The sequence below is a fragment of the Sander lucioperca genome, chromosome 1 (genome assembly GCF_008315115.2).
Source record: "Sander lucioperca isolate FBNREF2018 chromosome 1, SLUC_FBN_1.2, whole genome shotgun sequence".
Lineage (NCBI taxonomy): Eukaryota > Metazoa > Chordata > Actinopteri > Perciformes > Percidae > Sander > Sander lucioperca.
In genome coordinates this window covers 52,225,332-52,253,177 of record NC_050173.1, presented here as the reverse complement: position 1 = coordinate 52,253,177, position 27,846 = coordinate 52,225,332, and the positions used below count along the sequence as shown (strand labels likewise).

The following is a 27,846-nucleotide window of genomic DNA, read 5'->3' as shown; positions in this document are numbered from 1 at the left end:
ACTTACTGTTAATAATTTTACTTCTCCAGGTGGGATGAAGATCACTTACGGCCTCAATCTCAACTTGCCCTGCACTGTGGATGGCTGGCCCCAGGCATCAATCACATGGACCCTACCTAATGGTCTTGTATTGGACAAACCTCAGACAATTGGCCGGATAGTTTTTTTTGCCAATGGGACACTCCAACTCAGGCAGGTCGCCACCTTTGACAAAGGAACATACATCTGTAAAGCCTCCAACTCGTTTGGCTCATCAACACTATCCTACCCAGTTGCAGTGATGGTTTTCCCACCACGTATCACTAATACGCTGACCTCAATTACAAGAGTCAACCGGGGATCACCGGTGAAGTTAAATTGTGTTGCAACTGGTATTCCCAAGCCGGATATCTCATGGACGTTGCCTGGGCGCACAACGCTGGTTCCACATAATCGCTTCACCGTGCAGGGAGGAATTCACATGACAGAGGAGGGCAGTCTGGTCATACAGAACCCTATGCTCATGAACTCTGGCATTTACAAATGCAATGCTAAAAATGCACTCGGAACAGACTTTAAATCTACTTACCTACAAGTGGTCTGAGTGACATTTAAAATGATTCGATTGGGAAAATGTCACAGCAGAATTAAGGCTGGAAGTGGATTTTTCATGATTTTAATATTTTGCGTAATATAGATGCTCTGGAGAGAGACCTTAAACTGCCTGACTAGCAGCTCGACTTGAGACACCTTGCAAAGCAGTTTCCACTGAACAATGACATTTTGAAATGTGGACTTCACAGATAGCATTCACCTTTTGTGATTTTTGAACTACATTTTAATTGTTTTATGGCGCAAATGTTGCAGAAGTCTTGTAATTCTACATTTTGGGCCTTAAAATTAGAATTAATTATTATTAATTAATTAATAATAGAATTATTACTTGTCAAAGTGCCGTTTTAACTCACTGCTCAAAGCTTTGCCTTTCCAGCTTTACCCTGTAAGTAATTTCACATTCCCCATAAGACAATATCATTTGTAAAAAATGTACCTCACACTACAATTTTACTTTAAAGGTGCCCTGCCACACGTATTTCATTACTTTGTGGTAATGTCTGAAGTTCTACCATGGACTCTAACATTTTTTGTTACCTTGTCTCAAGCCATTCTAGCGTGGTATAGGAAGCCTGCAGGAAGACTTAGCTCGATTTGTTCCAGTTCTCATTAATATTCAACGAGCTAAGCTGCTTGACTCTAATTGGTTAACAGCTAGCCAATGAGAGCCTGGCTATCAGCATCCTTTACCCAGCGCAACTGGGCGAGCTCATCAATAGTAATGAGCTCAGGCAACACCACGTCAGACTGACCAGCTTTTGTAATTGGCCTGATTTCTCCGCTTATTTCTTTTTAGTGGCTAGAGCTGACAGAGGAGGTAGCAGTTCATTATCACATTCACGACATAACACAAACACATATGGACCTATCATATTTCAAAAATACAAGTCAAAACGGTTTTGTGTGGCAGGGCACCTTTAACATACAACAACAACGTTTGTTCTGCAACTGAAATAACAACTCTTCTCTCTAGGGTTGAGGTATCTAAATGTATTAAGTACCCCCTATATGATTATTATTGTCTATGTGCTGGTAGAATTACAATTTACTGGGATTTCAGATGTGCATGGCAAATATTCAGTTGCTCACACAAAATGTCACAACCTTTCAATTCTTCAACAAAGCAGTAATGAATAGTTGAGTGTCATAATTCCCGAAGGTGGGTATATCATCAAATATTCTACTCATGTGCTTAAAAACCATATTTTCTGAACTTTTAGTGAGCAGTGATTCTTGTCTGTGAGTATACAAATACCCCCTATTGCTGCTCTACAGTGTGTATCAGCGAATAAATTACTGTATGTATCAATGTCATTTATTCATGTTCATAATGGTGGGAAAGTATAAAACGTATAAATAGCTCCTAATATCTATGTCGTGAGCTTACAATAGCTATTAACAGTTGAGGGGCATACAAAACGAAGTTGCACATAAGAAATATGTAAGTATGTAATTTATAAGTAAAAAAATAAAACATACAGGTGTTTATTCTTGTCTCATTTTTACTGTGTAAAGCCTTGCCTAATTCCATTGACATGATCAGTATTTACAAATGTACAGGCTCGGCTGCTAACACCATTAAACCACCATTAAAAATGTCTGGCTAAATCAACTCATTCTAATAGAATTGCTGCACTGACTGGATTTGTTCAAGATCACAGTGCTCACAAGTCTGAAATGATTTGAGTTGCTACTATGCTTGCATGCAGCGCACACACACGTTTGTAGTACAACAACCACATGAAAGTGTGAAACCACAACATTATTTTGGTGTGTACGTGTGCATCCAAATGTGTGTATGTACTGTATGTAAATGCATTCTATATTTCACTGTTGGTTTGTGTTCCCCAGAATATGAATGTCCCACTGAGCCTTGCAGACAAACAGATCTTTGACCGAGAAAGAAGGGAGCTTTGTCAGACACAAGCATTGGGACTGTTCGACACAGCGCAAGTGTGTGTGTTGTGTGTGTGTTGTGCGTGTGTGAGAAAGAGATTATGTGTGTCTCTTTGAGAGACAGTGTGTATGTCTGTGAGGACGAGATTGTGTCTGTGTGTGAGGGATTGTTCGACACAGTGAGCGGGGTGTGTGTGTGTGTGTATGTATGTGTGTGAGAGACATTGACTTAGAGAGGGTAAACAGGATTGTTTGGTATTTCTGTCTGCAGTCTGAAATCAACAGACAGGGAGTGTGTGTGTGCACGTGCATGCTGTATGTGTGCACAAGAGTGTGTGCGCGTTTCATGTTGTATTTTTTGCTGTTAATCAAAATGGAAGAAAAGCAGCTCTAACACAACAGCACTTTGCACAGCTTCAGACGGTGAGTAATCCTGATTTCCTTTCTTTCTTGCATTTTTGTGTCATACCTCCAAAAATCAGCTTTTCAAACATCATGAAAAAGCTGTCTGATTCCACCTGAAAATTTGAGATATCTCCCATAATATGATAATATTAACGTAATGGATGGAACCTGCACCAATGAAAGAGTGGAAGCTAATTGTAAGCATGCCATTTATAGACTGACCACAGGGAGAAACATTCTAATGGTGAAATTGGGAAAATAGCTGCAGGGAAGGACGCTGTCAAATACTACGGTTGTTATATTTTTTTTAGCCATGCTAGCAGCGTGGCTCTCGGGATGGCAGTTTCACTCAATTGGTCAACAATGTTGGTCCAGACTGAAATATCTCAACAATCTACTGGATGGATTGCCACAAAATGTTGTACTGATATCCACAGTCAACCCTATTGACGGACCCTTTCACTTTTCCTCTAGTTAGAGGAGGTTGACATTTTTGTTTTGCAGTCTCGACAACTATTGGATGGATTGCAGTGATTTTGTGCAGACATTAATGATTGCTCCTACCCCCACCCCCACCCCCACCTCTGCCATCATCAGGTCAAAATATTCAATTAGTCCAATACTTAGGGTTTTAACCAAATATCTGCAAAACTAATGACATTCCCATCAACATCAGCTGTACTTTGTGTTTAGTAAGTGTTTAAGGGTTGTGCTAACATGCTAATCTACAATGTTGTAAACATCATACTTGTTAACTAGGACGTGATGTGTTGAACCCCCTGAACGGTTATTTTACCGGCTTTCATATATTTTGAGGGGGACAAATCTACCTATCTAAGTTCATTTTCAATTTTGACCCGGATGGACAACAAGTTCATGGTAGACTGGAAAACAACACAAGGGTTAAAGGCAATGAATACACAATGTTGTGTGTTTAAATGGTATTCTTTGTACCTTTGCTGGAGAGACTAAGCAGGCCTCCTGGTGACACGGCATTCCTTTACATCACGCCCATGTTGGTTTATGGAATGTGATATGACCAGCTGATCAGATCACATGACTAGATAGTGTGGGAAAATCTGTTTCACTTTCTCTCTCTGTGTTAAAACCAATCACGTGGGCGCCTAGGTAGCTCACCTGGTAGAGCGTGCGCCCATATATAGAGGACGCAGCAGCCGTGGGTTCGACTCCGACCTTTGGCCCTTTGCTGCATGTCATTCCCTATCTATATCCCCTTTCATGACTTCAGCTGTCCTATAAAATAAAGGCCTAAAATGCCCCCCAAAAAATCATCTTAAAAAAACAATCACGTGTTTTTATTATCAGTAATTCAGCTGTATTATATATAGAACTACAGTCTTTGGATGAAAGGTTTTTAGTATATTATCTAGAATCAGAATCTTCTATTGGCAGGTAATTATAAAGCTTTCAGGAACATCAGTCCAGAACTTGTGACGCATCAGTTTGCGCCAATATTAGATGGAGAAAATAAACGTATAGTAATTTCTGCTAATGAAACAAATGACTTTTTGCAACTTAAAGTCTAACAGTTAATACTAGCCCTATTTGACTTTACAATACATATCCATCTGTTAACACTATCAAAATAATAGAATAATCCTTTCATGTAGTTACTTTGTCTGTGACTCTTAATAGCCTGCTTATAGCCACATGTAAATCTTTATGATGTATGTGCAACAGTGGAAGAATCATTCAGATCCTTTACCTAGGCTACATGAAAGTGTCAGTACAACAATATAAAAAAAAATGTGTCATTACAAGTCAAAGTTCTGCTTTGTTAATACTGATGCATCAATGTGTAATAGAGCGCGGATCGGGCTGCATTTTTCTGTCCGAGCCCGGCCCGCGTATGACAGAGCAGTAACCGAACCCGGCCCAAGCCCGACAGGCATTAAGATATTTCTGTCCGAGCCCAACCCAAGCCCGACACAGTTAAAATCTCGTTTTTTTCTCACACTAATGACACATGTACGTTTGTTTGTGTGGAAAGCCCGCTTTTATTAAGCAACTGTAGGAAGGCATTTGGAAATGTCAACAGATGAGCGCATCAGCGCACACGGGGGAACAAGCACACGTTAACACAGGCGCGCACCTACATAATAAGCTTTTTAAAATTTAAAATGTTCAATGCCTTATCACGCTGATGTGACCGAGCCCGAGCTGAACCCGAACATCATTTCTAAATATCTGTCCGAACCAGGCCCGGCCCGTCGGGTACCGTCGGGTCCCAATAGGCTTGGTTCGGGTATCCATCCTCTAATGTGTAAGCAGAGTTTTCAACACATTCTCACTCCCATCGCGTAAAATACGGATGCTTGGTCAGGTGCCTTTGGCGTTGTTATTGACGCTAAAAGTCTCCTTTTGCGTCAGATCTAAACACGCTTTTTCTAGACGCGCTTGGTTGGGACTATTGGTGTTTTGGGGTTCGGCCAAATACCGCATCCACTGGTTAAGATTCTGCCGAATCCGAAACTTAATACCGAATCCTACTCCCTGTGACTGTCCTTCCTTTGCTGTACCTGAAGTTGCTGCATTTTGGCTGCTGTCTGTAGATTCCCTCATGCACAACTTGTATTCTTTTGGATGTTTCATACGCACATGTTCTAACAGCGGTGATGTTGTGTATAGTTCAGGGTCCTCACCACCACAAGACAAATCGGCATTGCAAATTGAACATGTAGCTGGACTTGAATGGCCAGCTTTTGACTGAGAGTACTGCCAAACTACACTTTTTCTGCTCACGAGTTCCATTTTCACTTTCTCACAGCCTACTGCATTGAACGCTCCACCTATGTCAACACCTTCCCGTAATCAATGGCGGAGTCATTACGACAACCGGCATAGCGTGCGTAGTGCAAGCGTAGGGTTCGGTTCGGTGGAAAAAAATTCTAAGTTTCGGCAGAAACCGAACCCTGTCAAAAAGCCCAATTTTCGACAGAATCCGAAGCTGAATCCTGGATTCGGTGCATCCCTACTTTTGACACAGTTAAGTTAAGGAAAAGGTCGTGGGTGGGCTTACGTTTTCCATGACACGTGGGACAAGAACGGGACGGTTGGGTTCAGGAAAAGAAGAAAGCGACGGTTGGGTTTAGGAAACGTGACACGGGTTGGAGTTTTACTGTTGTAGCTGGTTGAGGTGGAGTGGGTTGTGATAATAATAATAAAAACTTCTGTAGTTCTGCTACACAAATGTGCATTCATTTGTTGGCCTGCTTAGTTTCATTTGATCGTGTAAATCTAAGAAGAGAAATCATTCTTTGGTAGAACTGCGAACAACTCATGGACATCTGAAATGTGACAAGGGGCCCCAACAAAACACAGAAAACTACTGGTTTAATCTTCAACAATGTGTTGTGTTTTATAAAAACATGCTTCTTTTTTTTTTAAATGTAAAAATCTAAATCTGAAAGTAACTAGTAACTACAGTTGTCAGCTAAATACAGTGGTGTGGAGTACAAAATATCCCTCTGAAATGTACTGTATAGAAGTAAAAAAGTAAAAAAAGTAAAAAGTAGCATCAAATGTAAACACTTAAGTTAAATGCACAAATAAATGCACTTAGGCTATTTTTCACCACTAGCCTACTAGTGTGACTCAAGTGTTCAAATAGTGACTTTAATGCACTTAATAGGTTTTTATGGTAAAAAAAATATAAACTTTATTATTTTTCTTGTTTTATTGATTCGGCATCTTACTGCCTAGGCTACTTTTCACTAGGACAAATCAAACGTATTGTCTATATAACCTCTGATTGTCTTACAATGCCTCTCCCTTTAAGGCCACTCAGCTGCTGAAGGAGAGCGGCGTTGGTATTGTTGCATCTCTGGTCTCCTCCTTCCTTCCTTCCTCCTCCTCCTCCTTCCCCCTCCCTTCACTCATCCACCCATCCGTCCACCCGTCCACTCCCTCTCCTCTCCACACACGCACACCGATTTTCGCATCGCCTCCTCCGGCACAATGACCAACGATTCTCCGGAGGAGGAGACCCGAGCTCCGCGCGGCGGCGGAGGAGAAGGAGGAGGAGGAGGAGGAGATGGAGGAGGGAAAGGAATCACACGAAGGAACCCAGCGGACGACAATGTGACCATCCTGACATCCTCCATGGATTTCCAAAGAGCCGGCCGGAGCCGAGCCAGCAGCAGCAGCAACAACGATGCCGCCTCGAGCATCACATCCTCCCTGGAGCTGAGCATCCAGACGCGGATCTTTAAGATCATCGTCATCGGGGACTCCAACGTGGGGAAGACGTGCCTCACCTTCCGCTTCACCGGGGGGAGCTTCCCCGACAAGACCGAGGCCACCATCGGCGTGGATTTCAGGGAGAAGGCGGTGGAGATCGAAGGGGAGACTATCAAGGTAAGCAACACAGGGGCTGGATGTTGATCCCTGGTGTTTCCTCACTCCCTCACACACCCCCCACCAGCCCTCCTCCTCCTCCTCCTCCTCCTCCTCCTCCTCCTTTCTTTTTGTTGATCAGCTGCAGCTCAAAGTCTGCCAGTGGATCGCTGACACAGGGCCTTCCTTTTATCTCACAAATGTAGGTATTTTTTAGACTAGGCTACATTTTGGAGAAATGTAGGCTACCACATTTTGACGTATAGTCTTTGTGTGTCCTTGTACCTAAAGGAAGAAAACAACAATGACTATATGTATGGCCCAATGGCTATTTGGGGGACATATTTCTACGGAGAAATTATGTGTTTACAGGTTTGGCAATAGGTGTTTAAGTGTTTTTTATGTATCTATGTTAATTAAATCTTAGCTGATACAGGCAAATTTGTTGCATGGAAAACAATGAAATCCTTTTCAGATCTAGTCTTATCCTGACTAGATCTGAAAGGATTAGCGGATTAAATCTAACTTTATAAGTTTTCAAGCAAAAGCTCGAACATTACCTGGTTCTAGTTTGTCAATCGTGAGGATTTGCTGATTTTCTTTGTGTTATAGGATTATAAAGTGAATATATTTGGATTTAACAGCAATTTGAAGACGTCCGCTCGGACTCAGGGAGACTGTGATGGCAATTTTCACTGTTTTTACACATTTTTAATAACTTTATAACTTAACGTAACTTCATAATCAAGTAATAGAGAAGATTAGGCAGCCGAATCAAGAATAAAAAATAAATTGTAGTTGGAGGCCTAATTATAGGGCCTGTGTCCAGCTTTAACATCCCTGATTTATTCCGTTTTCAAATTAAAATGAAAAGGTGTAGCTATAAGCCGCAGGGTTACATTTTCTTAGGCGACATTTACATTGCTACATTTTGGGTTTAAGAACAAATATCTTTTGTTATGTTTACACCTCTCATTCACACCACTCTGGCGTTTCAGAACCCCTAAGCCGGAGAAATTTGAAATCACTTCTGACCCCGTTTTGGTTTGGAATCTGCGGGGTTGTGTTTCAGTCTCAACGGCCGCAAATGGAGACCTTGGGCAACATTAACACTGATGCCAACGTTTCGCCGCCTGATTGGGTCTTATCGGTCATGGCGTCTCGTTCTCTGAGACTAAGCTATTACCGTTACCATGGCAACTACCAGCAACGGGAGGAGTATACATGCGACCTCCTGTTTACACCGGCCTGCACGTGCCCAGTATACGAGAATGTTGATGAGATATGCGGTTTAGGCGTGTTACTTTAAACAGAGAATATGCTGCGTTCCAGACACAATTTTTTGCCCGTAAGTTACGACTTCAAGTCACGACTCACGACTTGGTAGCGTTCCAGGCAAAGTCACGAGCTGGCTAGCTAAACATTGTTCCGTTGGCAGGGTTCAGGTTAGGCTACCTAACGTTAACGTTAGCTAGCGGCTCCCTAACGTTGACTTTAGCTAGAGCTAGCTAATGCTAGCGATTTCTAGTCGGCGACATATTTTGGTCTTCATTTAATAAACATAACCTGTAGTAGTACACAATCGTAAGTGTATTGTTTTGATTAAAATGTGCGGAATGACTTTACGTTGCTTATTTATGTCTATTTATTTCTATTTCTCACCGTTAATCACCGGCGTCTGTACAGCATCAACAGGGGTCGGCATTGTTGTTTATGTGTGTGTGACGTCAAAAACTGTAACTGGGAGAACAACCATCTGGTACAAGTTCACGGGTAGTAAGTTACGGGTTTGACTGCCATTCCAGGGTACTTTCACGGTAGAGTTTAGATTCTCGGCCCGAGCCCGAGCCCGTCCGGTCGGGCTCGGGCCGTTATTTTCCGCCACATCCTCGGGCCGGGCCCCCCCTTGATCAAGCAATTTTTTTTTTTTTTATCCATTACCTTATTATCCTATTTGGGTGGGGAGAAAGCTATGCCATAATCAGAAATATTATAAATATATATATAGGCTATATAAAAGTAACAAATGTGTACAAAAGTTAGGCTGCAGTTACAAAATGCAGCACGTGTCATGCGCGGAGTCTCCTTCTCTCGCACGCATCACACCGGGAGCTTGAAGATGTAAAGAAAAAAAGAAAAACAGGAGAATTACCTTTGAGCAAGTGTTGAGGAAAGTCGGAGGTATGGAAGCAGTTTAAACAAGTCGTGGGCAGTGACAACAATATGTTGTTCATCATTGTTTCTTTTTTGTTTTACGTTTCTTCATTCAGATCCACTTGCGATCCGTTCCATTCTGAATAAACAAACAGCGCAGTTTACAGGCTTCGTCCTTGTTGTATTATTCTAAACAGATTTCTGTAGTTCAAACAACTCTGAATTGTAGAACGTCAGTTATAACGGCCCACGTATTAAAAAATTGTCGGGTTTAAATCGGGCTCGGGCTCATAATTACAGTTAATGTGTCGGCCGGCTGGTCTCGGACGCAACGTGCTCGGGCCGGGCAGGTTCGGGCTTGATTTTTTGGGCCGATCTAAGCTCTATTTCACGGGTAGAAGGTTGTGAAAACACGGGTTATGGGTTGCCTGGAACGCAGCATTAATTCTTCTACTGGAGCTAAAAACTTGTGTGCACAGAGATCGCTTTTGGCTCAAAACTCAAAACATAGCAATGTCAATGTAGCCTTAAGTTTGCTAATAATTCACTCTTTCAAACCCTTAAATAAAATCAGCAATCTAATGTTGGATTTTAGTGTATCACATATCATATCAGTCACAACAAATTGTACACAAGTACACCCAACAGCATTAGAAATGTAGGCCATAGTACTGTAATGGTATCCTGGTAAATTTGTAGCAATGCTAATTGGCAGATGTAGTGACATCATTTTAAAGTTGTAGTTCGTAGTTTCTGTCGCCCCCCCCCCCATTAGGAACACTGAGTAATGACGACAACACTGCCGGCGCATCCGCATGATACAAGCCTTCAAATGGTCGCGCACCACCCCCCACCCCTTCTCCACACAGTTGCTAGTAGCGTTTATCCCGTCAAATCAACACAGGAGGACACGCAGGATTAAAGAAAGCATGATGGACTCTTCAGAAGAGATAATTATCTCGTAGATTTTATGTTCTCTTCGTCACCGAAACTGCTGAAGGCTGCCATTGTCTTTTCTCAGCGGTGACGTAAAACGCATCACTCGAGCTTCTGCGTGCGAATGTCGCTGGACTACGCTATTTCGTAAACAGCCGTACTGAGAAATACAGAGAGAGTTTTGCGGAGCTGATAGGCTTCATTAGCTTTGTAGCAACTCATTTGGCAATGGCTTGAATGTAACGGACGTTCATTTATATAACTAGTTGCGTACTGTAGCTTTATGTAACATTATAATACCAGACTAGTTCAAATATGTGGACAAATAATAGTAGTCAAAATTTTAGTTTTCATACATTGAACATCTTTATTCATTCATTTGGATGACCTGTGACTAAATATTAGGCTTTTTATTGAGATCTCTTCTGTTGGGTAGTGTACATACCTTCCCCCTCCACACTTGGCCGGTTAGTGTGTGTGCAACCTCTACATCACACGCACACGCACACACACACACACACACACACACACACACACACACACCCTTCCCCCCTTTCTGTCTCAGTAGACCAGTCTGCAACCTCCAGATGCTCCCTAATGCTGACTCACAAACACTGTCACTACACCCATTAGGTCAGCGTGTCTGAATTATACACTTCCATGGTAGCATAATAAGGGTCTGAACAGTACAGTTTTTATATCTTTCTATATATCTTTTTAATAAACTGTCTGTACACTTACAAAGTTCTCAATGCTTCAGTTTACATGTAGGGACCCTCATTATGCTACCGTTGAAGTGTGGTGCTATTTTGAGTCTTGTTAGTGGTATAGAAATAGAGATTTCTTTTTACTTTACCCGTGCCCCGACGACTAGCGTTACAAACTAATTAGCGGTTTGCGCTAAAACTGGTCACATTCGATTAGCATGAAAACATATCCCAGAGAACGGTCGACTCGGTACACGTGTTATTAACCCCTAGGTTCATTTTGCGCTGGATTTGTCCTTTAACCACTTTTTCCTAAACTTAACGAGTTGTTTTTGTGCCTAAAATTAAATGTCATCGCCGCTTTTTCTGGCTAAACTCTACTACCATGGCCCCTGAAAGGACCGTCATCTGGCGGTGCCTGAACCCGGCTTAAAGTCACCTATTATCCTATTAACCTATTTATCATTCTATGGCACTATAGACTGTTCACGTTACAGTGCTTTACTTAGTTTAAAATACTTCTATTTAAGGTATATAATGTTCTATTGGTGAAGTAGCATTGATCACTTTGAGGGGGTGATACATTTTGTCCCAACCACGGATAAAAATAACTCAGCAGAGGCAGGGATATGTAGACCAGAAAGGGGGAAATCCCACACATGCCCTCCGGCAAATCGCACCCTGACGATATGTATCGATATTTTCACTTTGCATAATATTGGATCGTTGAGGATTGAATCGATATGTCAATCCAGATCAATTAATCGTTATCTAGATTAAGCCTGTTCAAGTGATTAACTCTTGTGCTGTAGTTGCTGTATGTACAGGTCTTCGGATTCTTCTTTGTAACACTCCTTAAAATTATTTTTGTTCTCCTATCCTTGGTAATATGTTTTTGACATGCTAAAAGTTTGCTCAAGGAGGGCAATATGCAGTTTTTTTCTTCTGCTTGTCATCCAGAGCTACAGTAAATATCTTAAAGCTTTAGTGCGTAACTTTTATACGTCCATTACATTCAAGCCGTTGCCAAATGAGTTGCTACAAAGCTAATTAAGACATCAGTATCGCTATGTTCACAAGATTGTGTCGTCCGGTGACTTTCCCGCGCAGAAACTCGAGTGAAGATAATTACCTTCATCATGTTTTTTTAATCCTCCGTGTCCTCCTTGGCTACTAGAAACTTGGTCTGCCACCCCCCCCCCCCCCCCTTGTCAGACACACACTAATCCCAAGTCACGGGCACTGGATGGGAAATTGACAACTGCGTCGGTCTTAAACTAGCAAAGACACTTGCGTCGGGCTTTGCGCTGCTCTGGGTGCAAGATAGGGCCCCTTAAGTGGAAGCTACTACTTTTTTTCCCCTTACAGTCTCTCTCTCTCCCTGTCAGTAGCAGCTCGCTCTACCTGGACTAGTAACGTACATAGACTGTAACGTATCAGCATGCGGTAATGCTCTGCGCCCCGGCTTGGACACAGCAGTCTAGAGCGAGAGAGAAAAGGCGTTAACGTGGAACGCTATCACACTTCCCTTTCTCCCCTCACAAGTTTGTGGACACTACTGTGTGCGTGCATCAATAAGTAAGTCTGATGTCCTGTGGGTACGGGATGATGTTGTGTAGGATTTGTGAATGTATGTTAGCAACAGTAGGCTAATTCACAAGGGTGCTATTTTATGTGTGAGCTAAAATTGGGCATCTGTTCATGTGCGCTGCAAGAGTTATGTTGCTGTTTATTGAATGCGTTATTCAGTGCAAATATAACCGAGAATGCAGTTTAATCTCAGTAATTATGGTATATTAGGTTATTAATGTTGCTCTGTTAAAGGCAAACGTTCCACTGTACTGTCGTTACGCAGATCACGGACATCTGCGCCGTAGTTAAGTGAAAGTGGGTCAAGTTGTAATTTACTGCCCCTACCAGCAGGCGGCAGCATAGCCATGTAATAATGTCTATTTACCCAGGGGATAAGCGTCTGTCAACAACCCGTAGATCCTATGGCGCCATTTTTTTCATTTTGACGTCACTTTGACAGCGAAGAACTTTACATCTGAAGCGTTTAAAGACTTTATTTGTCCATTGTTCATTTCTAAAGAAACACGACAATGTATAAAAGGCTCCATTACCTTGTACCTGAAAAACTAGGCTAACGATTGTGTCATAACCAAGCAACTTACTGTCTCATAGTAGAGGAATTACCGTATAGTACAGGAGAAGCTCACAGGCAGTTTTGACTTACATTAGCTGTTTAAGTGTAATTACTAATGTTAACTAGCATTTTAGTGATCAATAATTAGCCTGTGCCTATGTTATCTCCTTACATATACCTACGCTCTCCGTCTCTGCAAGATTGGGAATGATTGAGATTTCTCTTGGCACAGCTACCAGAAGACTTCCAACTTTCAGACAGGTTGCTCACGTCACATTTACGTCGTCTCTCTCAGTTGGAGGCTGCGCAGTAACGCTCAGCGCTCACCGGAAAAGTGCTTCTAATATCCTTCACTGGTCTCCGTCCAGAGACACGGGATCTGTTGGTCCAGTTTATATACTGTCTATGCTATTTACAGAGGGCATTTAAATGTATGTCTGATTGTTTCTATGTTAACTGTTAGCCCATAGTAGTAGAAAAAAAAGTGCTTACCCCCCGACGAAGATATCATCGTCCATCGCAATGTTTTACTGTAAACATCATCAACTGCCAATTTAGGGGACATCGCCCAACCCTACACCAGACTCCTTGGACAAAAACAGTCATTTTACCTCGCAGGACACAGGAGTTTCTGGTCTACCGCTGCCTCGATTGGTTAGTTAGTTAGTGTTATTGTGTGACTTTGGTGAATCCGAACTAACCTTTTACAATGCTTCTCCAAACTGGGGGCGTGCCGACCGCCATCTACTGTAGGTAATTCATAGACTATGAATGAGTACCTTGTACAACCCCACTTCAAAAAAATCCTAACTATCTGTGTTGGTTATTCTCGTTAAACGTCCATGTTGTAGGACGTACACTGCAGCTTCAAGGGCTGCTAACAGCAAGCTGGAGTACTCTATGTATTTAGAGATATGACACTTTCGATTAAAGGGTTTATTTTTATCTTGTGTCATATAATTTGTGTCAACACTGGTGGTTGTATTGTGAGAACTGAAGCTTTACAAGCAGGCAGGTGTTCCAGACCCAGCAGGATCATTTATTGCATGTATTGCCCGAGCTGAGACAGGAAGCTAAACTCCTGCGTGTTAACGTGTCATGTCATCCAGATGGTGATTTCATGACCTCTACAGTGGACTCTCTCATTTTACAAACTAAACTACTTCAGTGGCGCAGTAGGGCTTTTAAAAAGGTTCTGAACCAACAACTCAAAATTTCACTCACAGTTTATGTATAACAGGATAAATATATAATAAAAAAATCTCTTAAAACTTAACTGTAGATCTAGCTGGGGGACTCATTTTCCTCTCCATTCCTCCAGGTGAATAAAAGTAGCTCACAGATTGGCAACGACAAATGTTATAGGCTGCAGAGGACTACAAATAGCAGAGGGCTAAGTATAGAAGTAAGGTGTCAAAATAATGGTAATGATTCTCAAGTTTGAGATCCATAGCTATTGACAGACAGATTCCTGTTCACATGCAGAGATTTAACAATGATTTTCTAAATTTTGACTTCATTTTTTTCCTATTCTGCCACTTATTTTTTAGCATTTGGGCTGATTTTGAAAAGCACGCTTTCAAGTTGGTACTAAGCCAAAATGATAAATAACAGAATATTGATTTAAACTGGTGGCTTTAAAAGGCATTTACACTGAATTTTGTTGCACGTTTGGCTCCACGATCACAAAAACAATGTAATCGAGAAAAACTATTATTTTGCACATTACATTTTGCAAACTCTTATTGTGCCTTGTGTTCTGAATGAAAAAAAGTTGTTTTCACTGTTGATTTAACGGTTTCACTGTTTTTTAAGTTCAATAAATGCAATTTTTTTTCCAAAAATCAATAAGTTATCGTGATTTCAATATTGACAAAAATATTGTGATTATGATTTTTTCCATAATTGAGCAGCCCTACTGACGAGAGGTATATAAAGTATATAGAAATGCTTGTTATCAATTCTATTAGATCTATTTTGTGCGCTATCAATTTTCTTAACTTGCTCTCAAATATGGGGCACACGGTGTTCAACAAAGAGCAAGCTTTGGTGTTAGCAGCTGTATTAAATGCAGCATTCAACATCTGATGCTAAATAGCCGGGCTTGTCCTTTCAAATGTTAATAGCAGATAACTGGCGCTTTTTCACCACAGTCCTGGGTTGAGTGTTGGGAGACGTCCATGTTGATGTACTAAGTGCTACTGATAACACAGAGACATTCAGCAAGCAGACAACTCGAGCACAATGTACAGCCTGGTAGATGTGACCGAGCATGAGCTATAAGTAATATTTACTCTGTCTGCATTCTGACATGGCTGAATTTAATTTTTTAGGTGAAACCAATATCAGTTCTTCTCTTGTGGTAGTGGTGGTGGTGGTGGTGGGGGGGGGGGGTGATAAAGCTTACTTCCTTGTTGTCCCTTTGGTTAAATCTGAACCATGAAATGCTGAAATTAGGAAATGGCACGGCTGTAGAGTAGCTCCACATGCTGCACAGATGTACTGGCTTGTACAGAGGCATACGGCTGAAATCTGAAAGTACAATACCAGCTGTAGGATGCATCACTGGAAGAAAATACTAGTATATTTAGCTAGATGAGTTAGCTGGTGAGTCGTCTTGGGATCGGACTCACAAGTTCCCCAAAATATGAAGTAAACTGAGAACAAGCAGTGGAAAAATGCAGTCACTTATTTGACATTGTTGACCAGGTGGTGGATAACATTTCAAACATTTGATAAACGTGGCCAGCCAGCCTGTATGAGACATTATAGCCAGGAATATCTTAGCACTATTTCCTGTTGACATGGTATGGTGCCATGTACTGGTTCTTGTAAGCTCTTATAGGCTTAGACAACACATCGCCAGAGTCATATTTGTCCTTGTCTTTTAGTTTACTGAGATTAATAAAAGATATGTAATAAGCTTGGATGTCTGGATTCTGTAGTCTTGCATTGCCAGATATGTAAGCCCTATAGAGTAAAGTCTGGCCACACCACACATACATTCTAGGATAGGAAAAAAAATGTCTTGCATTTCTTTAAACCAATCACAATCATCTTGGGCTGCGCCAAGTTCCAGATGCAGCGACGGTGGCTCTGCAAAATAGTCTCGGGAAGGAACTTGTTGACCTATTTAAATTAGCTGGATACATGGTTAAACGTAATTTGCTCTTACCATTTGTATCGCTGTGTGCATTCTGTCCATAGCAATCCCAAAACGTCCCATTTATAGAATAAATGCTGTAAACATTCTTTGTAAATCTTTACAATCATTCCCCCAACGAACCAAGTAGGCCTGCCTTGTTGCACGATCCAAATTTTCTTCAAAACTTGCTCTTTTCAGCATGTAGCTTTGCTAGCTCGAAGGCTGTTGTTGTTTCCTGAAGCGAACAAAGTTTGAGAACGGCGAGACACAGAGAGCAGAAGCGGAGAGGCATGGATGCCAGGCTTTATAACTGGAAATGTACTTCTTCTGATCCAGACTCGGGTTCTGTAACTCTGCCGGCAGTTATTTCTCTGATATTCAAATCTAGAACTACTCATGGTTTATGCCTAGCACCAAAATATACCAAAATACATAGTACATAGATATTCACTTTTCCTCAGTCATATCAAAACACAGTCTGATGTTGTGTACCTCCACAGGTGCAGGTATGGGACACAGCAGGCCAGGAGCGCTTTCGTAAATCCATGGTGGAACACTACTACCGCAACGTCCACGCAGTGGTCTTTGTGTATGACGTCACCAAGATGACTTCCTTCCGCAACCTACAGACATGGATAGAGGTTGGTAACTGGCTCTGTACATTGCAGAACAATCATCAGCATTTCTCCAATTTCCAGTGCTCCCACTGGTTCAGCCCCAAGACTATTTTATCAGGCTGACACTGTGATGTTTCGTGTCACAAAGCGTGGTTTGCATCTCTAATGCTAATGCTGCTACAATTTTAACCACTGCTGTCAGCATGCCAACAAAAAGGTGCACTGTGGCTTCACTTAGAAAATTAATTATCCGAAGTGGTTTGTGTAGTTGTGTAAGTAGGAAAAACCTTCCCAATGTGTGCTAAAATCCTGCTACTACTATTCCAACTTCCACTATGTCTGCCATTACCTCTACTGGCACTGTGGCTACTCTTCATTCTAATAATAATTACAACAGTCAGTCTTCAGTCACTACACGTTGCATCAGTAGTAGAAATAGTCATAAAATGACTACTCGTTGTGTTAGTAGTAATTGATAGTTATACTAGTATTGCAAGTAGTTGAATCAGTGGTAGTAGCAATAGTGGTATCAAAGTTAGTAGAAGTCATTGCACAGGACAAGTATTACATGGGGACCTCTAGTAATTTAAAATAATTACGGAGGTCATCAAGTCTGTAATTTGTCGAGTAAAAATGCCACCGCAAATGACCTACCATATGTCGCCAAACACAGAAGTTGTGTGATAATATTTTCCACCGGACTGCGCTGCATTCCGGAGGTGCCGCGACCCCCGCGAGCAATCGCTGCCATTCAAGTCAATACTTGATAATCATACGTGAAGCGGCTCTCCGCTCCGCGAAAGATACGCGCCAGGTCTATTTTCGGGAGCGTGCCTATGTTCCCACAGCCCTATGTTCCCACATTTCAAAGATTTTTTTCAAAATTAGGCCCTATGTTCCCACAGTTCCCACATTTCTAAGATTTTTTTCCAACATTAGGAAATTGTCAGATTGACAGCACTCTAGCCCAATGGTGGTGGGGGGGGGCCCTAATTAAATCTAGGAAGGTAAATAAAGTATTATATTGTGCTGTGGTCCTCGCTTGGGTACACTCACCTGTATGTTAACATTAGTTTCCACATTTCCTTTATCATAAATTTGTATTAGATTTTATCCCCCTAACTCCTAACCCTAACCCTAAAACATGTTGTGGGAGAATAGGGCTTAAATTGAAGGGAAATGTAGGAACATAAGACCTAATTTTGAAAATGTCCTAGAAATGTAGGAACATAGGGCTGTGGGAACATAGGGCCTAATTTTAAGAAAAATCTTACAAATGTAGGAACATAGGGCTGTGGGAACATAGGGCCTAATTTTAAGAAAAATCTTAGAAATGTGGGACCATTGGGCTGTGGGAACATAGGGCTGACCCCCTATTTTCACGCGAGCAAGTGAAACGGCGAGAGAATCCAGTCAGTTTACCAACCCCCCCCCCCATAATATCATATACATCTCCTCTACAACACCACGGACAATGAGAGATCCCTCTTGGAGGTGGAAAAACATAATAGACATCACAAATCCTTTTTATCAGGACAAAGCCAGGGAAAGAGAAGAGAGGCATGATGTTGAATTGCTGGAGTGCTTGGGTGGAAGGTAGATGCTTGATAAACACGTGATTATTCTTTCAAGAACTCGTAGAGTACAATAAAATCTGTGAGTCAGGCAGGCAAAAAGGCCTGGAGGAACTTTATCAGAAGCAGATGCTAAAAAGGGTTGAATCTATCCTGTCAGATAGTAGGCCTACTCATCCCTTACGGGCTGAATTTCAGATGTTGCCATCCGGATCACGCTTTATACTCCCAAAACTCAGAACCAACAGATATAAACACTCCTTTGTACCTGCAGCCATTCTACTTTTTAATTCTATAAAGAACCATAGATAATTTATTGACTTACTATTTATTGATTGTTTACTGTTTTTTACTGTTTTTAAATTTGCCTGCAAGGTAGGCAATCTCTGCATTGTGTGTAGGATTGTGTGTAATTTGTAATATACTATCTGCTGCATAACAAATTGCCCCACTGGGGGACAAATAAAGTAACTTGAACTTGAACTTGAACTTGAGACGCTCTGCGAGTTAGTCCTGTGCGAATCGGCATTACCACTATATGCGCTATGAAGCCATTTGCCACCGGCAGTTGATTTGGCCAAGTGGGACATATTGTACTGTAGCTGTCATAAATTCTAATTACAGACGGTAACGCTTTTTTCCCACTTAGTTGCTCATATTAATGGTCACAAATCACATGAACACGGCCACAGTTTACAAAGTTTATATTCTGTTGTGTTCCAGGAGTGTAATGGCCACCGGGTCTCAGCATCAGTACCTCGAGTCCTGGTGGGAAACAAGTGTGACCTCGTGGAGCACATACAGGTGAGTGTACCCAAGCGAGGACCACAGCACAATATAATACTTTATTTACCTTCCTAGATTTAATTAGGGTCCCCCCCCCCCACCACCACCATTGGGCTAGAGTGCTGTCAATCTGACAATTGTGATTTCCATTGGATCAGAGTACTGTCACTTGGCTGCCTGTAATGACAATTTTTCCAGCCCTTGTTACATGACCAATTACTGTTTCCATGATGACTATTACAAAATGCGGATACTATGGAACCAGCACTGGAATTGTTTTTTAAAAAAGTGGCAGACTGAGAAAATGTGTATTGTATTCGCATATACAATTTTTTTTAAAATGAAAACAAGTGAAATTAATAATGAATGTCCATCCATCCATCTTCGTCCGCTTATCCGGTGTCGGGTCGCGGGGGCAGCAGCTCCAGCAGGGGACCCCAAACTTCCCTTTCCCGAGCCACATTAACCAGCTCCCGACTGGGGGGACCCCGAGACGTTCCCAGGCCAGGTTGGAGATATAATCCCTCCACCTAGTCCTGGGTCTTCCCCGAGGCCTCCTCACAATGTAATTCTGCTAAATAAAACATCATATTCATTATTAATTATGAATGTGATGTTTTATTTAGCAGAATTACATTGTGTTGTTCTATCCTATCCAATATTTCCTATATTTATGAGCGGATTTTCTATGCTGTATTCTGATAAATTGATAAACTGATTATTGGTCTCCCATTGTACCACCCCACTTAAAAAGAAATCCTGGAATCGCCCCTGTTTCCAACCAAACATTTTGTGCTCTCCCAGGTGCCCTCCAACATGGCGTTGAAGTTTGCCGACTCTCACAACATGCTGCTGTTTGAGACGTCGGCCAAGGACCCGAGGGAGAGTCAGAACGTCGACTCCATCTTCATGTCGATCGCCTGCCGCCTGAAGGCCCAGAAATCCCTGCTCTACAGAGACGTGGAGAGAGAGGACGGGAGAGTCCGACTCACACAAGAGACTGAAACAAAGAGTAGTTGTCCTTGTTGAGGAAAAGGAGGAGTGGGAGGCATAATGGAAGGGGGAAGAGAGAAGAGTAACTGTACATGTGAAAAAAGAGGAGGAGAGGGAGGATGGGAGAGTGAGGCTAAAAACAAGAGTCTTTTAAATTACGTGCAACTTTTCTGGTTTTGGAGGAGGAATGAGGCTGACACTAAGCAATGTGTTTCAAGGAAGCGGATGGAGGAGGATAGGGTGGAGAGAGAGGGTGCTGAAGATAGAGAGAAAAGAGGACAAAGGGATTCATTGACCATTCAGAAATGAGTCGACGTTGCCGTTTAGACTACAGCATAGCGTAGAAATTCTTCCATCTTTTCAAACATAGACAGAAACTGAGTGAATATACTTTCAGCGTGCCCAGTGCACAGGCAAACAAAAAGCAAGAGATGGGTCATTTGGGGTTTTACAACAAACAGTCTTGATGCAAGTGCTGTTTATGACAGCCATTGCTAACAGCAACATACTGAGGCAACATATTTGAACACAGTCTCATTTTTGTTGCCTTGTCCTGATTGATTTTCATCCACATCCTAGCTGAAAGCAGTATTTCACAACCTATGTCCACTGCCTTAAAAAAAGCTGCCTCTGTCTTGGTTTTAAGAACTCAGTCAGGCAAAAATAGCATAGAGGTTTCAAGTGGTTTAACCTACTCCATGATGACCGAATAACTCTTTTTGTCTCCGAATTTTCCATATCTATATGAGTCAATCCTTCAAGAGCAGGACAGTTGACTTCAAATCACTGTGAGATCATGAATACAGGGGATGGATGGGGAAACGCTTCCTAGACAAACGTAATGTGGATAAAATATGGGGCAAAAAAAATACCAGGTTAGCTCGAAGGACCAATTCAGGAAGACCTTGACAACAAGGTTTCCTGAGAAAAAATGGAGCATCTAGAGGTTGTCAGGCAGCGTGTCACATATTGATTTAGAGGCTGTAAAAGATCCTCTTGCCCTTATGCAGGAGAAATGCACTCCGTCATCTAGCATCTAATCCTGACGTAAACATATCCCCTCTATGCTAACCTTCTGCCACAGTGGCTTATCCAGCTTTCCTTTGTGTGCAAATGCAAAAACACCCAGTTTTTTTGGGTGACTTCAAGCTAGCCAGTACAGCAGGCTATTATCATGAACCATTCGTAGATATAGTTACTAAAAGTAATGCACCGTAATTCGTATGTAATCCACAGATTTATTGCTGTGTGCACCACAGTAACTGCCGCTGTATAAGACTGCTCTAGTGCGCGTAGGGAGGAAGTCGGGGTGGATGGGTGGTCATAAAAAACATGGCTTTCAAGCGGTTGTGTCCTCAGAGTACTACTTGAAGGGACCATTTTAAAATCTTAAAATGGTATCTTGTCATTTTGGTGCCTGAACTTAACTGTCCCCGCCACACGACGGTCCCTTTTTGTCGACTAAACTTAACCGCAACGGCCTCTGAAATGACCGGGCACCTCGCGATGACCGGTACCTGTCTCCCAGTAATCTTTTCTTTGCCAAATATAACTGCGAAGACTGCTAAACTCAACTGTCGTGTGACCGGTCGTCACGTGACCGGCCGGCGGTCGTCTAATTCCGTAGGATATCACACAAATTGGTGTGCATACGTTTTTGTGTACGATATCACAGGAACCCGTTCATTAGAATGCTGACATTGGCAGCAATTCAAAATATTCTGTAATGCACTTTTTTTCAAAGTAAAACCCTTCTTTCTGTCTTAGATGATGTGCTCTCCACATCAATATCACTGCCTCAAGTCTCAGAGGGGACAGGAAACACGACAGAAAACTGTGACCCCCTGTATACATAATGGATATATTTATACTGCTACACATCCTGAGCCTGGGTGTGCGGTATGAGTGGACTTTTCAGCCTGGTGTCTGTATAAGGGAACGAGTCCAGGTGTGTTCGAGCCATGGATGATATACAGGCTGCATGAAACACTGTAGTAAGCCATATTTATTATTAACCCTACAGAGATGCTTTGCATTGAGATAGCTCCCAGCTGGGTTGTGGATGGACGAACACACTGTACATAACTCAGAGTTGGAGCTATGAAGCCGTTGTAATAATAAGGCATCAATCCACGCACCTGACTGTGCCGCTGTCACTTTGATATAGCAGCACACTTGCCATATCTTACCCTATTTTAACATTGTAGCCTACTTTTGCGATCCTATAAATATATTTGGATGCCATATGTAAAAGAAAATCAGATCAGTGAACATTTCAGACCGTTGTTCCCTCCAAGCTGACAGTCTGATGGTGTCCTAATTAATTCACCTCACTGAGTGATTTAAACACTGCAAATCCAAGTTAAATCCATACAGCTATTGTCTGAGTTGTATCAGGTTTTGTATGATTTTTGATTGAACATATTTGTATCAGACGTGGCAGGATTAAGCAGCCGTTACAGGTGAATAAAATGGCATTACTGTAAAAAAAAACAAAAAAACAAACAGGAAACGCTCTATTCATTCTAATTGTACAGGCAAATCTGTGACATGCAACCCAGAGCAATGGGTTCAACAAAAGCTGGGCAAACGAACACACAGACACTAGGATAACATCCATTTAACCATTTTCTAAACTGCTTATTCTGTTCAGGGTTGTGGGCGCCTGGATCATATCCCAGCACATTAGTACATGAGAGGAGGGGTACACCCTACAACTGTTTATCTCTTAACAACTACCTGTGGCTGTTTACCATTAGGTCAGCATAATCGGGCTAATTTAGTCGCTGTAATACATGTGAGACGACTGTACTAGCCTAATTAGAGGAAAAACATGTTGTGGAAAAAAGAAGAATGTGCCTGCATTTCCTTCATAAACTTACCAGACCTGAATAAACGAGCATTTGACTTGGTTTCAAATGATTGAAAAAGAAAAAGGAAGGCATAATTAAGTTAGCCTTATCCCTTATCACTCATCATGGTTATGAATTTCACATATTGCATTAAGCTCTCTCTTAATTTTCTTTTTCAAACATTTGAAATCATAACCACTTTGTGTTTCACGAAAGAGGATTAGGGCCACGTGAACATTTTATTTCAGTTCTGAGTTTAAACTCAGAATTCTGACTTTATTCTCAGAGTTCTGAGTTTAAACACATGTGGCCCTAATCCTCTTCCGTAGTATTTTATCCAGGTCTAAAAGTTAAGAATAAAAATGTACAGTATGTTTGCTTGCCTTCCCTTTTCCCTATACATAGTACATTTTATTTGTTATATTGTGCCGGGTTTTTATTGCAGTTAATTTGCAACATGACATCATGACTTTCCATAAACATACACGCCCACTTTCTTAAGCCAAGTGGCGTGTTATCTGTACGCATTTTGAGCTGTCCGCGTGTATGTCTACGCTGTATACAGCGGACGTAAACATACACGCCACTTGCCGTGTTATCGCGAGAAAGCGACGGTTGAGTTTAGGAAACGTGACACGCGGGACACGATCCCTGGACTCCTGGGTGAAAGTCCTGTGTTTTACCCATCCACCACCCCGACCAACCTCCCTATGCGGATTTTCGCCCTTTCATACTACTCGCTACTGCGTCAATTCAAACGCAATCGCGAGGTAATGTAAGTCAAAGGAGGCCAAACAGCGTTGATAAACACGCTAAAAAGCGAGTATGCGTCTTGATAACACGCCAATAATGGCATACGAATTGGCGTGTCATACATACGCCGCTTCATGAGATCAATTTGTAATTTGCGTCTTTTTAATAGCCATGTTTGCTCTTAAAGGGTCAGATCTTGTCAGATAAGGGCACAGTCTCTTGAGTTGTTCAGAGTCCTAGAGATGAAACGATTAGTCGATCGACAGAAAATTCATCTGCAGCTACTTTGATAATTGATTCATTCAAGTGATATTTTTTAAGCAAAAATGCCAAAACTTCATCTGGTTTCAGATTCTCAAATGTGAATATTTGCTGGTTTCCTCTGTCTTATATGACAGTAAACAGAATATCTTTGGGTTTTGGACTGTTGGTCGGGCCAACCAAGACATTTGAATAAGTCAACTTGGGCCATGCAATTTGTTTGACTTTTTTGGCAGAAGTAAATGGCAGATTAATTAATACTGAAAATAAGTGCAGTCCTACAGGGTACAACACATCAGCAGGGTTCCCCTCACTCAGGGAACGTGGCCATATGCCTTCAGGTAACTATTATATGCGTTACCTTAATGCATATAATAATGCTGGTACAGGTTAGCTTGTTAGCTAACTATTTTCAGCATTCAATTAAACTGTCAGCCTGCAGCTGTTCTATCATTTCAAGATCATGTCAACATTTTTACCCCCCAGTAGAAATAATAATATTTACTAATGTATGTGGGGACATTCCCTTTCCCCTCCACAGAAGGAGCTCTATGTTGTCACATTACAAGCTCAACAGTGCAAACACAAAGAAAAAAAAAAATGAATTTGAGAAATAATTCTGTAAGTGTGATGCTCAAATGATATACTTGAAATTACAATATACATAATACCCTGTTTCTCCTCATGCGAGGAGGGCCCACAAAGACAAAATGAATAACCGTAGATGCGGGGTGTGGCCCATAGAGAATGGAGTGTGGCCCATAGAGAATGGGGGTGTGGTCCATACAGAATGGGGGTGTGGCCCATAGAGAATGGGGTGTGACCCTTACAGAATGGGGTGTGGCCCATAGAGAATGGGGTGTGGCCCATACAGAATGGGGGTGTGGCCCATACAGAATGGGGGTGTGGTCCATACAGAATGGGGTTGTGGCTCACACAGAATGGGGGTGTGGTCCATAGAGAATGGGGTTGTGGTCCTTAGAGAATGGGGTGGAGCCCATAGAGATTAGGCTCGTTGGAGATGTGCCAGGCCTGTGCGTAATCGATCACCGGCAGTCGCGCCCAATGCATGCTGGGTAGATTTGTGTCTTGATCCCGACTTGCTCTGACATCATGCACACGTGGGCAACGATAACCTCACGAGATCAAGGCGGCCGCAGGTTTGAGACGCAGGCAGCACAGGCAACACAGTTGCTTTCCACCGACTGCAAGACCCAGGCGGACCCAGGGCATGCTGGGAAACGCCTGCCTCTCAGCTGATCTAACAGCTGATTGGTTCAGAATCGACTCAACATGACAACGTTTTATATAACTTTTTTATTGTTTTTGAATTGGAGGGATTTTAATTGCTATTTGTCTGATTTTAAAGGCTTATTCTGTACAGAACACATGTTGTGTGGCTGATAGTTACATTTAGAAGTCAGAGAGACTAAATCTGTTCAGATTACGGATCATCTACAGTCTGTTGTTTATTACCTTGTCATAATAAAAACAACTGGAGACTGTACAAGCTGATATATGGGTCTGATAACATTTTATTAAATCGGAATCAGACCTGTCAGGATGTGAGTGTCTCTGTGACTTCCTGTTCAGCCTGAAGGCTGCTGGAATCGGCTGAAAACTGATCAACTTTACCGCGTTTTTTTGTCACCGCCCCCGGCTGCTCCCGCCTGCTCTCGTCCACTTTAAGGTGGTGACACACCAACCAGACGGCTGACAGTTGGCAGAAAAGGTAGTCGGACTGATCAGTCGGCTCCCCGAGGTCCAAAAAGTGCCTCAGAACACACCGAAACGACGCCAACTTGAGCGTGTGATACGGTCTCCATAACAGCAGGTGGCGCTAATCTGTATTGTCGCCCAAAAAATGAAAACCGGCAGCTGATTGGACGAACGCGTCACGTGGGTCTGGTTTCTCCGGAAATTCAGAGCCAGACTGTCATGGCGGCTTGTTCAGAATACGATCTCATATTGTACTAAAATAGTTCACCGAAACATGTTTCTGAAAACATTTGAAGCGAGAAATAGGCCATGCAGTTGCTGAATCTGTCTTCATTTCAGATTGACAAAGGTCAGTTTAAAAGATTTTCGTCAGATTTTGAGAGACTCTAGTCACGCTCATTCTGCTCCTCGTTTCCGGGTTAGCACTCCATCAATCAGATTGGTCATGGAGTCCGACTGCCCGCCCTCCGACGCAACATGTCAGGTCGGCCAAAATGAAGGCTGACAGCTCCTCGGATGGACGACGGAACGGAACACACCGAACAGACTTGAGTCACCGACCTCGCCAGACTGTCCGACGGCCGATTATCTGGTTGGTGTGTCACCACCTTTACAAGCGAGGCACAGTTCATCTCAAATGAGCCTAATGTTATGTACAGGGTCCAGAACTTTGTGCTATACGCCCCCTGCACTTCCTTAAAGTGTGCAGTACATACTACCTAGTCAAAACTCCTAAAACTTTTGAGATTAAAAGTCCAAAAACCAAGTTACTCCTTTAACAAAAGCCTTAACAGTGGTGTTACTTGATTTAGGATTGTCATCATTTTATATTTGTTCAATCTGAGATGACAATGTTTTTCTTTGTCTGTGAGTTTGTAATTGTTTTGGACTGTATCAGGTTTTGCCTTCTACTATATGTTTCATATGTAACATTGTCGTTGTTACAATCTCACAAAGGGACTTCTGATAAAACTGCTGAAAAAGCTTCACTCGACTCTGATGCTCGTTCTTTGGAGACCAGTTCAATTTTTCTACACTAAACTTTTCTCTGAATGCTTAAACTTACAGTAGGTCAGCTTTTGAGATGATGTGCCCTCCTAAGCATTAACCTGATGATGTTTTTTTTACTAACATGTCTGTTTTGGCCATGTGTCCTGACTGGTATTTACTGTTAGAGCCTGTTTCCCTCCCACACACAGGAACTTCAGGTGATGATGATGATGTCCTATTTTCCATTCTCTTTCTCTCTGTCCTGTATCTTATTTCACCCTTCATTTGTCACCCTGTTTCTACTGAACTGAACTTAAAGGTCCCATGGCATGAAAATTTCACTTTATGAGGTTTTTTAACCCTTGTGTTGTCCTAGGGTCAAATTAGACCCGTTTTCAAAGTTTTTTTATATCACTAATATGGGTTTCTTACAACCAAATTGCCCAAAAATAACATGGATGCATGATGTACATAGTATGGAACCCAATTAACAATCTTCGCAGGTACAATTACAGATTACTTTCATTGAATTTGGGGTGTTTTATTCGATTTCATAGCATTTGATTTCTTTTTTTTTTAAATGGTTTCAAAACAGTGTCAAGAATAAAGTTTGACATAAAACAGTCTGTTATTCACTCAACATCATCTGATCTTAACTATTAGTCAAAAAAATGCATAATTTCTGCTTTTTTAAACAAAAAAATTAGCTATAATGTCATTTAAATTAGGTTTAATGACCATGAATTTAAAAAAGCGTTGAGAAAAGTGACAAAAACGTGTGTGAAGTGTCAAAAACATTGGAAAAAGTGCCAAAAAGTTCATTTTCAATTTTGACCTGGAAGGACAACACATTCATGGTGTGTAGGAGGACAACACAAGGGTTAGCCTAACATTAATGTGAGTTCCCCCAGCCTGCCTATGGTCCCCCAGTGGCTAGAAATGGTGATAGATGTAAACCGAGC

General features: G+C 41.9%; 2 protein-coding genes across 3 annotated transcripts in view; both read left to right on the top strand.

Annotated features, from left to right (window-relative positions):
- The window catches only part of si:ch211-159i8.4 (matrix-remodeling-associated protein 5), a 34,929-nt gene extending 34,050 nt beyond the window's left edge, over positions 1-879 (top strand). For both annotated transcript variants that reach the window (XM_036005830.1, XM_031280198.2), the window contains exon 17: positions 30-879. In XM_036005830.1, coding sequence (XP_035861723.1) covers positions 30-583 — 554 coding nt within the window. In that variant the 3' untranslated portion in view covers positions 584-879. The remainder of the gene's footprint in view (positions 1-29) is intronic.
- A 1,745-nt stretch (positions 880-2,624) lies between these two features.
- On the top strand, positions 2,625-22,696 carry rab33a (RAB33A, member RAS oncogene family). Its single transcript, XM_031280145.2, has 5 exons — positions 2,625-2,913; positions 6,695-7,272; positions 16,840-16,980; positions 19,254-19,334; positions 20,121-22,696. The coding sequence occupies exons 2-5, from the start codon at positions 6,874-6,876 to the stop codon at positions 20,343-20,345; spliced, it is 846 nt and encodes a 281-aa protein (XP_031136005.1). The 5' UTR covers positions 2,625-2,913; positions 6,695-6,873; the 3' UTR covers positions 20,346-22,696.
- Positions 22,697-27,846: the final 5,150 nt, after the last annotated feature.

Coding starts and splice junctions, on each gene's coding strand:
- rab33a (XM_031280145.2), top strand. CDS start 6,874: ATGACCAACGATTCTCCGGAGGAGGAGACCCGAGCTCCGCGCGGCGGC. Junction 7,273..16,839: donor TCGAAGGGGAGACTATCAAG/GTAAGCAACACA, acceptor GTACCTCCACAG/GTGCAGGTATGGGACACAGC. Junction 16,981..19,253: donor ACCTACAGACATGGATAGAG/GTTGGTAACTGG, acceptor GTTGTGTTCCAG/GAGTGTAATGGCCACCGGGT.